The following is a 12,668-nucleotide window of genomic DNA, read 5'->3' on the forward strand; positions in this document are numbered from 1 at the left end:
AAAAAAAAATGTTTTTTTTGTTAAACATATATCGAATAGAATTCATCATTTAGCTATGTCGTATTAGAATGCATAATCAATTTTGTATGTATATATATATATATATATATATATATATATATATATATATATATATATATATATATATATATATATATATATATATATATATATATATAAATATAAACTAACTAACTAACCATCACGCCGCTTCCCCGCAGGGGTAGGCAGAGAGAATAGAGCGCCACATCACTCTGTCCTTGCAAACATTCTTCGCCTCTTCCACGTTCATGCATCTCCTCATACATACCCGCCGATTGTTACGACTCCTAACCTGACCACTTTCAAGTATTCGGCATACCTGATCGTGCCATGTTTTTCTCGGTCTTCCTCTGCTTCTTTTCCCGCTAACATTCGCCTCATAAATTTGTTTTACCGTTCTTTCCTCACTCATTCGTTCTACATGTCCAAACCATCTCAACACACCTTTCTTAATTTTATCGATAATGCTTATCTCAGCTTTGCATTCTTTCCTTATTTCACTATTCGCACATCTATCATACATCGTTTTGTTACACATTCTTCTGAGAGATCGCATTTCGACTGCATTCAGTCTACTTTCATCCTTCTTTTGCCAACTCCATGTTTCACTTCCCATACATTAGAGTTGGAACCAGGACTCCGTTGTGCACTGCCAGTTTAGCTTCCGCTGATAGGTTTTTATTTGCTATAACTGATTTCAGTGCACCGTTCACTTTGTTCCCAGCATTCACTCTCCTTTCTATATCTTTATCAATCTTTCCATCCCTATATATATAAATATAGTTATGTTAAATATATCAAGCTCAATATACTTGAGCTTGATTCCGATAAAGTTCACATTTTTAAAGATACTTCTATTTTCATCAATTGGCACTTGTCACTTTGTAGTAAAATATATAATTTTTTTATTAAAATTTAGAATTAGTTTCACATACGGTATTCAAAAATGATGCCGAATATATATTAAAACACGTGTCACAATAGATTTAACAAAAAAAAGGTATTTACTCAGTAAAACTTGAATTGAAAATAACTTTATATGCATAACTTTCCAAAATAATTCAATATTTCTTCTCTCAGTCTCTTAATTGAGACATTTTAAATCTCGATACATCATCTGAAGGTTGATAGAATAAATTTGAATAAAATATATCAAAAGCTTGAAAATTCACGTAACTCTGAAATTTATACAGCCGGGAAATTAGAGACCTCTCACAGATTGTACGCATAATTACGATGGTATTCATTCGGAAACGATGGTGTTTCTAGCAATGCTGAAAGTAAAATTATCAGGTTAAGACCCCTTTTCAGTAATGGGAGTTAGGTGTGGCGTCTGTTATAGCGGCGCCTGTTCGACCGTTGCCATAGCGACTGGGAGAAACGGCGCCGCGACGTCAGGGAAAAATCGCGCCTGAATTTTCAGGAAATTATCAACCCGACATATCCATTGATTGGTAGCGATTCGTTGCGTCAATCTCTATTAACGTGACGCAATGTGTAAACGAGGAAATGTCGTTTTAACAATTAGTACAAAAATAATTGAAGAATTATTTTTGTACTAATTGTTAAAACAGACACAGAATTTTTGAGTCTGCTAAGTTGTATTTTATTGTTAAGAAACACATAAAAATTAATATTGTGACAATTGTTTCACCTAGTTATGGCAATTTTAAACGAATGTCACAACAATATTTTTTATGTTTTTTTAAAACAAAAAATACTACTTAGTAGACTCAAAAAATTGTGTTTGATTTTAACAATTCATATTTAAATTAAAATGGAGTTCTACATTTTAAATGCCAAATTAATAAATAATTTTTTACTTTTATTAATGGTTTATTTACTCAGATGATGACTCAATCATTTTAGAATAAATAAGATATTTTAAAAATATAAACTATTCCTTTTTTTTACATCTCGACATAGATGAAGGATTTAAAGGTCTGGGTATTTAAGGGGCTTATAACCTGTCATGGGCTGGTTGAGTGATTACCTTACACACGTGTAAAATTTGCAAATATTACCTATGATTAACAACCACGCTACTATTTTTTTAAACATCTAGAAGAAAAGGTTTTATAAAGCAAAGGCTCTTTACATTTATATGTGAGGTCCAAATCCTGGATTATATTCACGTACTCAAGAAATTTTTTATACAAATTAATTTTACAATAAATCAGAAAAAAAATCAAATATTAATTAGGGAAATCCATAGGGGTTTTATGAGTTTTTTTTATGTCAAACATTTTTTACATTGGATTGGACGAAAAAGTGAAACGCTTCCAATTCTACGAATTCAACAGGCAGTGAGAGAAAAGAGTGGGAGAATCGTTTTTACTCTTTCTGTCGCATACGTCATAGACATTCAACGCGCCGCTTTTACTGTGTCAATACGTAGCACAGGGAACCTGTAGACATGCATATTTATAAAAAAAAAAACATTTATAAAAAAATATATTAAAAAACAAGCTGAAAAAATTACTCAGTATATCGGAAATAAAAGTTTAAACTTAACTTGGCCTAGGTATATAGAATATGATGGCGCTGCCATTGTGAACAAAAAATCATGTTTTTTTTTACCTTCGACAAGAACAGTAAACATTTCAAAGCTTTCTATGAACATTTTTTAAAATGAGCAACGTTGTGATAAAAACCATGAGCTATCGGTGAATAACGGGAGTTTTAAGATTGATTCAGAAGAAAAAAATATTATCTTACCCTGTGTACATCTTCAGCTCTCTCTCGCATTCTTCTAAGTCGTTCTTTACCATCATATGCATAATCTGAAAATAAAACATTTTTATATTAAACATAATTTTTGAGTGTATCCAAATTTTTGTACACACAAAATTGCTAAAGATTTCATACATATTTCAATAAAAATGAAGACGTGGTGATGGATATATATATATATATATATATATATATATATATATATATATATATATATATATATATATATATATATATATATATACATATATATATATATATATATATATATATATATATATATATATATATATATATATATATATATATATATATATATAAATATATATATATATATATATATATATATATATATATATATATATATAATATATATATATATATATATATATATATATAATATATATATATATATATATATATATATATATATATATATATATATATATATATATAAATATATATATATATATATATATATATATAAATATATATATAAATATATAAATATATATATATATATATATATATATATATATATATATATATATATATATATATATATATATATATATATATATATATATATATATATATTTATATATATATATATATATATATATATATATATATATATATATATATATATATATATATATATATATATATATATATATATATATATATATATATATATATATATTTATATAAACATATATAATATATATATATATATATATATATATATATATATATATATATATTTATATATATATATATATATATATATATATATATATATATTTATATATGTATGTAAATATTTTTACTATTTAAAAGTTACAAAAAATACAATTTAATTAATTTAGTAGACATTTATACTTTTAACATGTCTTATACTAGTAACGCTATGCCTCTCAAAAAAAGGACTTAGCTCTTGTGCTTGGAGAGGGAGTAACAATAATTGTTTTTTGTTTATAGTTATGAACGATGTGATTTTTTTTTAACATTATTTTTTGTGTGTGTTTTTTTTTAATTTACATGGATATTATAAAAGGCATTTAATTATTTTTGGAAATATAATGATTGCTATTATTATTATAATTTTAGGAAAGTTATTGATATATTTGATTCTCAAATTAATATAACATTGAATTGTTTAGTATTGCATTTTGTTTTGCTATTGTAAAATCGTTTTGGGATCTTGCAGATAAACTTTTCTTTAGATTCAAATATTTATCACCTTTTCACAGTTAAAGAATTGTTTTTTCATAATAATTTCTACATTAGGGACTTGGAATGTTGAATATAATTCTGTGAAATTTGTTTTTTATTTATTAAATGACCCTAATAATTACTTCTTGTTATTCGATTTATCATATTTAGCTAAACCAAGTACTGTTCGCGAACGCGACTCTTTGGACGAGAGACTCTACCGGCTAGATAAGCAGAAAACCCTGAGACAGGAATGTAATCGATCGTAAAATCTCAAATAATCCAGAGTTTTATCAAATTACCTCAAAATTACGAGAAATCTCTCTTATATTTGCGAGGAAAAAATATAATATCACATCTCAATTTGCTACATCAATCGATGTAAATTAGAGAGTGATTTAGCTATAGTTGTTAGTTTGCAGGAGATTTATATAGCAACTATTTTTTATTTTATGTTAACATCTCAAATAAGATGAAGAAGCATATGGAATTTTTAATTTATATTTTACTAAGTAAATGCCACTATTTACTAAGTGTAAAACTTACTACAAAGTGACTGCCGAATCTTAGAATGAAATAATATGGAAGTCTGATATCTCAAATAATATGAAAAATATGGAAGTCTGGGTATTTATAGGGATTATGACCAATCTTAGGCTGGTTTAACTGATCACATTAAACACGAGTTACATTCTGCGTTCTACCCATGATTGACAACTAACTACTAAACAAATTAAATTATCGTGTGCCGCATAATGTAAGTAATATTTAATTCTTGTTGTAATAATTGCAATAATTGTTTTATATAATCACAGCATTGCGTGGCTGTATATATTGCTGACAGCCGGACACAGTCTGGTTAAACGGAAAACAAATATGAAGAAAAAAAAGCACAACTTTTAAATATATTTAATATAAAAAAAAATATAAATATATATATATATATATATATATATATATATATAAATGTTTATATATATATATATATATATATATATATATATATATATATATATATATATATATATATATATATATTTATATATAAATATATATATATAAATATAAATATATATATATATATATATATATATATATATATATGTATATATATAAATATATATATATATATATATATAAATATATATATATATATATATATATATATATATATATATATATATATATATATATATATATATATATATATATATATATATATATATATATATTTATATATAAATATATATATATAAATATAAATATATATATATATATATATATATATATATATATATATATATATATATATATATATATATATATATATATATATATATATATATATATATATATATATATATATATATATATATATATATATATATATATATATATATATATATATATATATATATTTATACATATATATATATATATAAATATATATATATATAATATATATATATATATATATATATATATATATATATATATATATATATATATATAAATATATATATATATATATATATATATATATATATATATATATATATATATATGTAATATTTATTTGTATATGTATTTTTTTAATTAACAACAAGTGGTTGTGGTTTTTAATTTATATTTCATAAAAATCTAATAAAACAAACAAAAATAATAAAGAAAATTATTAAAATAATAGTAATTTGGTACAATTCATTGGTGGTCATATAATTCAGGCAGAAACGCCGCCCACCCAAGCGTTTATAACCGCCCTCCACTGCACCCGCCCAGAGCACGTGTTATCCACCCACCTGTTTGCACGTGGCCGTGGCGCGAGTAGTCCAGGTCGCGCGGCGGCTGCACGTGGTGCGCGTACGCGGGCACGGGCTGCGGGCACGGCGGGCCCAGCGCGTGCGGGTATGGGCCCGCCCAGTAGGCGGCCGGCGGGTACGCGTCGTAGTAGTAGTAGGGCGCCGCCCTGTACTCCGGGTAGTTGCAGCAATCCATCGGGACAATTTCACTGTTCTTGCTTTTAAACTCTTTCAGTTGGCATTAGTGTTCGATCATGGTTCGTATTTTGCTTTTAAACTCTTTCAGTTGATGTTAATGTTCGATCATGATTCGTATTTTGCTTTTAAACTCTTTCAGTTGGTACGATTTCACTAGTTTTTTATTGCTTTTAAACTCTTTCAGTTGGCATTAGTGTTCGATCATGGTTCGTATTTTGCTTTTAAACTCTTTCAGTTGATGTTAATGTTCGATCATGATTCGTATTTTGCTTTTAAACTCTTTCAGTTGGTACGATTTCACTAGTTTTTTATTGCTTTTAAACTCTTTCAGTTGGCATTAGTGTTCGATCATGGTTCGTATTTTGCTTTTAAACTCTTTCAGTTGTATTATTTTTATGACATCTCAAACATAGATCGGCTGTCTAAACTTAAAACACAGTAAGGGGCATTTTTTGTTTTTTTGTTGCATTTTTGGACTAGAAGTAGAATCTACGTGTCCAAAAATGCAAAAAAAACGTACTGCAAAAAAAATGTCCCTTACTGTGTTTTGTGTTTGGACAGTCGAGATGTAGAAGAATATGAAAGTCTAAGCATTTACGGGGCTTTCGACTGTCATATGCTGGTTAAAGTAATCACTTTACACACGTGTAAAATTTACCAATTCTACCCATGATTGACAACCACACTACACAAATTCTAGGAAATTAAACTCTTTCGTTGTTATTAAGGTGTTCGATCATGATTCATATTAAGTTTTTAAACCCTTTCAGTTGTGTTATTTTTTTGATATCTCAACATAGATGAAGAAAAATATGGAAGTCTGGGCATTTACGGGGCTTACTTTACACACGTGCAACATTCACCAATTCTACCCATGATTGACAACCACATTACTCAAATTCTTGGAAGTTCTACAGATATATATATATATATATATATATATATATATATATATATATATATATATATATATATATATATATATATATATATATATATATATATATATATATATATATATATATATATTATATATATATATATATATATATGTATATATATATATATATATATATATATATATATATATTTATATATATATATATATATATATATATATATATATATATATATATATATATATATATATATATATATATATATATATATGTATATATATGTATATATATATATATATATATATACATATATATATGGGTCGAAAGCCTTGTGTATACTTTGCTTTCCGTATTCTTCTTCATCTATGTTGAGATGTCAAGAATAAATTTAACTTTAAATACTTGAAAATTTAAAACAAGTTAACAATCTATATAAATCTGAGTTAAATTCCGTAAAAATATCATGTACGAGTAAATAGTTACAACTGAAAGCTTCAAATGAGACATAAAGCTCAAAAACTTTATGTGAATGAAAAGTTAGTCCACCCCTCTCCAACCCTCTACTACCAGAAATAACAAACCAATCAAAACATTGGAATTGAATAACAAACTTGTTCACCCTTAATAGTGAGTGATTTGCCTAGAATTTTCATTCACGTGAAAATATAGTATTTTAATCGTAAAGAGTAAATCCAATCAAAAGTAAGAATAGGTTATTAAACTTATAAATCTGGAGCCTAAGTTAAACCATGATAAGTGGTTTTGCATAATCCGTAGCTAGATTTCAGAGTCACTTGGACGTTATCTAATTCAACAATAAAAAAGTCACCCTTAAAATGTAACCGTACATTATAAAAAAATAATATTTAACACGGTTTCATGTATATGACATAGAATAAGAACAATATAGGAAAAGTGGGTATTTACAGGTCTTAAACCCTATCATAAGGTGGTCAAATGATCATTCTAACCATGATTGACAACCACACCACATTAATTTTGGAAGTCATACATATACAATGAATCTCATGACGTTCCATGATTGAGTTCATATAGGGCATCTGTAATTGGATTTAGAAAGCTTTTACTTAACAGAGACTTTTTCATTTACATATATGCAAGATTTGGACATACTCTAAATGTTGTAATTATTAATTTTTTATGATGCGTGGTATGACAACGCAATATTATAATCATTCCCCAAAAACAGAATATATTTTATTAATTATCAAAATTTATTTTTATTGATTAATTTTTAAGTCTTTGTGATTTCAGGGGCAAGCAAAGTGACGCAGAGGAAACAAGTTAATCCAAGGAAAGGGACTGAAAAGTCAAGAAGAATTATCTACAACCTGAGGACGAGGAGAGGTTTCCCCAACAGTCTACAAAGACGATAAACGAGCCAAGAAGAAGAAAATGATTTAAGTCTATGTTATTAGGAAGATGTTTTTTAAATCATTTTTATTAATTAAGCATAGTCTTTCAACGCGATAATATGATTTTCAAGTATTAATTGTATAAATGCTCTTCTATTGCAGCATTTACAATATTTAGATCTCGCGATTTACTGAATGAAATGTGAGCATATAGTGAATTCTACATATATTTTCCATTTGTATTTGGCGGGAATCTCACTCACACATACTGAGATGTTGACGTCAACAATATTCATATGTCATTATTTGAACGATTTTTTTTTATTGAAATAAGTGTGTTATATCAAAATATTTGTTTTAATCTGAATAGATGGTAGAAGTATTTAAATAATCTATCACCCGAAGTGTGTATAATCTATTCAATGCACCTCGAAAAAGCTCTGAAAGCTCACTGTATTAAAACTGAAATACTGTTTTTAATTTAAAATTCACTTGGTAAGTACTACTATTTCTGAAAATCTATTGCAACACGTTCAAAACCGTATTATTAAAAAAAAAACATAAAAATAAAATTTGTGACAATTGTATCGCCTGTTGGCATTTTTTAACTAATATCTTATACATTCGTTTGAAAATGCCATAACAAGGCGAAACAATTGTTAAAAAATATTTTTTTATGTGCTTTTAAAACCAAAACATATTTTAGTAGACTCTAAAATAAGTGTTTGATTTTAATCATATTAAATATATAAATTGAATTGGAGTTTTAAAAATTAAACGTCAAATCTAGTTTTTACACACTGTGTTTAGAATATGATGCGGAATGCATCGAAACACGTGTCACAACAGATTATAAGATAAAATAATGTTTACTAAGTGAATTTTTTGTTAAAACTGTTAGATTTTTACCGAAATGATGGGATTTATAAATAAATAAGAGTTTTACCTTGGTGTTTACAAACAATGCTTAGAAAATTATGCTTATCATGTCCTCACTCAGGCTTCAACTTTTTAAGTTTTATTGCCCATCCCTACTCATGAATGGATTTACTCTTTATGTTTAAAGTTACTATAATTTCATGCAATTTATGAGTAAAAATTCTAGACAAAAACACTCGCTATCTCGCTAGAGGCATGAGTTTATACATTTCATTGATTCTAAGTTAACAGTGAAGTTACTTAGGTGAACGATTTTAAATTTTTGTGTAATAAATATATAATCATTCTGCTTTTATTTATGTTAATATGTAAAATGATATGTGACGCGTTGCGTCTTATTAAGACATTATCAAACACTCAATTATAAGACGAAACGCGTCACATATTATCATATATATGTATTTGTAAATAAAGTAGATTTCAATCCAATAACTTTCTTACATTTTGGATTTATTGCTCAAAAATTTAAACTCATTTACCTAAGTAACTTTTCTGCTAACTTAGAATGAATGAAACGTTTTAACCTAGAATTTTCACTCATGAATTACATGAAATTATAGTAACTTTAAACATAAAGAGTAAATCCACTCAAGAGGAGGCATAGGCAATAAAATAAGGCAAATAATTATACCAAATCATGCCTTAAACCTTTACTATAGCTTACATGTGATTAGTATTATAATACAATACAATACTTAAATTCATTCAATTTAAATTGATTTTGTCAGAAAAATTATATTGAATTATGGTTTTCAACTCCTGCCTTGTTGGATTTATTTCCAAAAATTTAAATAGGAATTCTACCAACTATCTGTGGTTACAATAAATATTATGTGTATGATTTTAAGACATTATCAAACACTCAATAATAAGATGAATTCGTCACATATTATCATACTATTTAAATAAAAGTAGAATTTATTCCAATAACCTTGTTTAATTTTTTAATTATTTAACAAAAATTTAAAAAATAATTCTACCAACTGTCTGCGGTTACAATAAATATGTATGATTTTGGTTGTTTGATTTTACGCACTGTTTTGATCGCGATTTCCGCGCTTTCCGCGGCGGAGCGACGCAGCCCTCGGACAGTGCTCGCGGGCGGGAGGTCGCGGGCGGACTGAGGCCGCCTCGGGCCGCCTAAGGAGCGAGGGCGGGCTGCGCGCGCCGCCTATCGACCCGGCGCCAAATTCAAAAAGGGGGATAGACGCAGTGGGCGAATCTCAACTGGCGATGTTTGATTTTCGCGCCGGAAAAAGAACGGGAAAATCGCTTGAAAATATGGCAAAAAGAAACCTTTCACGACAAATACAACCGCTTTTTATTAAACATTAAAATCATAAATTTGTTAAAGCTCGATGGAAAATGTTGCAAACTTTATCTCAAGATTTCAGTGTAAATGTGAGGTAAAATAAAGCAAATAACATAAAAAATAGATTATATATTTTTTTAGAACCTTGACATCTATTTTATCATTTTACTGTTTACTTTTAAATTATTTAACATTTGTTAAATTTTGTTTGTTATTTATTATTGTAAATGTGTTTATGTTAATGTTCTGTTAAATTTCTAAATAAATAAAATAAAATAAAATCTAAATTTTGTTGCATGCTCTTCGAAAGATAAAGCAAACATAATGAAGAAAGATTTCAGCATAAATATGAAGAAAAATATTGTAAATGAAAACTGATATAAAAATAAACCATTTTTTTAGAACATTAAAATAAATAAAAATAAAAATCTATAAGCAAACGTAATTGAGAAAGATTTCAGAGTTTCAGATGTGAGGTACTTAATGAGTTGTATAAATGTTTAAAATATCATCTTTAAAATAAAACGTAACATGCTAAATACAAAAGAATTAGTAAAAATAATACCTGATTGCATCAATGAATGTTATATAATTGCAGAATTATTGAAGGTAGACACATGAAGGCATATATGAATTTTTATATATATATATATATGTATATATATATATATATATATATATATATATATATATATATATATATATATATACATATATAAATGTATATATATATATATTTATATATATATATATATATATATATATATATATATATATATATATATTTATATATTTATATGTATATATATATATATATATATATATATATATATATATATATATATATATATATATATATATATATATATATATATATATATATATATATATATATATATATATATATATATATATATATATATATATATATATATATATATATATATATATATTAATATATATATTTATATATATATATATATATATATATATATATATATATATATATATATATATATATATATATATATATATATATATATATATATATATATATATATATATATATATATATATTTATATATATATATATATATACTGTGGAAGATGTTGTTTCAGAACATGGGAAAATATTTCATGCATTCCATTTATTTCCCCGAGGAGAGAAAGTAGGGAACTGATATATCCGATCAATAGGGAAGTCTAGATAACGCAGGATATAAGCACCAGCAGATATTTTATTAATTATTTGTCAGATACCTTGAAGCGTACGAAACCAACATTCATTAGGTTTTGTATACAAAAATTAAACACTCGTATACTGGTAAAACTGTTTTTCAACTTTTTAAATGTAAGCATGCCTAGTTTGAGAACTATAGACGTTCGCATTGCAAAAATTGCACAGTCGAATATATATATATATATATATATATATATATATATATATATATATATATATATATATATATATATATATATATATATATATATATATATATATATATATATATATATATATATATATATATATATATATATATATATATATATATATATATATATATATATATATATATATATATATATATATATATATATATATATATATATATATATATATATATATATTTATATATTTTTTTACAATATTAATAAAAGTAGACAACACTGTTGGCATGATCAAGTATTTCAATTACTGGAATGTGGTCAGGTCAGAATTTGGAATGATCGGCGCGTATGTATAAGGAGATGAATGAATTTGGAAGAAGCGATGATTGTTTGCGAAGACCGAGTAGTATGGCATTTTATTCTTTCTGCCTACCTTTTTGAGGAAGAGACGTGATTTACGTTTTTAAAAATTTGAAATTGATCACAATTTTTATTTTAATGTTTAAAAAAAATACATTATTTTAAAACCGAAAATGTAGGTATGTATTTTGATTATGAAATATTCAAATCACGTTTTTATGATTCAAATCATATTACATGTTTTTTGACATCTCAACGTAGAATATGGATTCAACTGAATATGAGTCTGTGTATTTACACTGTTAATGACATGTCATAGGCTGGTAAAGTGATCACCCGTGCAAAATTTACCATTCTATCCATGATTGAAAAATACACTCTTCAAATTTTGGGAACTCCTAGATAT

At 25.5% G+C, this 12,668-nt stretch overlaps 1 protein-coding gene across 1 annotated transcript in view; it reads right to left on the reverse strand.

Moving 5' to 3' along the window:
- The window catches only part of LOC148312971 (uncharacterized), a 29,613-nt gene extending 19,290 nt beyond the window's left edge, over nucleotides 1-10,323 (reverse strand). The window contains exons 1-3 of the mRNA XM_088271166.1: nucleotides 10,186-10,323; nucleotides 5,790-6,409; nucleotides 2,761-2,825 (exon numbers count right to left, since the gene is read on the reverse strand). Coding sequence (XP_088127292.1) covers nucleotides 2,761-2,825; nucleotides 5,790-5,985 — 261 coding nt within the window. The 5' untranslated portion in view covers nucleotides 5,986-6,409; nucleotides 10,186-10,323. The remainder of the gene's footprint in view (nucleotides 1-2,760; nucleotides 2,826-5,789; nucleotides 6,410-10,185) is intronic.
- Between the last annotated feature and the right edge of the window lie 2,345 nt (nucleotides 10,324-12,668).

The sequence above is a fragment of the Brachycentrus maculatus genome, unplaced genomic scaffold (genome assembly GCF_059751285.1).
Source record: "Brachycentrus maculatus isolate JH-2025_06_01 unplaced genomic scaffold, ASM5975128v1 h1tg000028l, whole genome shotgun sequence".
Taxonomy (NCBI): domain Eukaryota; kingdom Metazoa; phylum Arthropoda; class Insecta; order Trichoptera; family Brachycentridae; genus Brachycentrus; species Brachycentrus maculatus.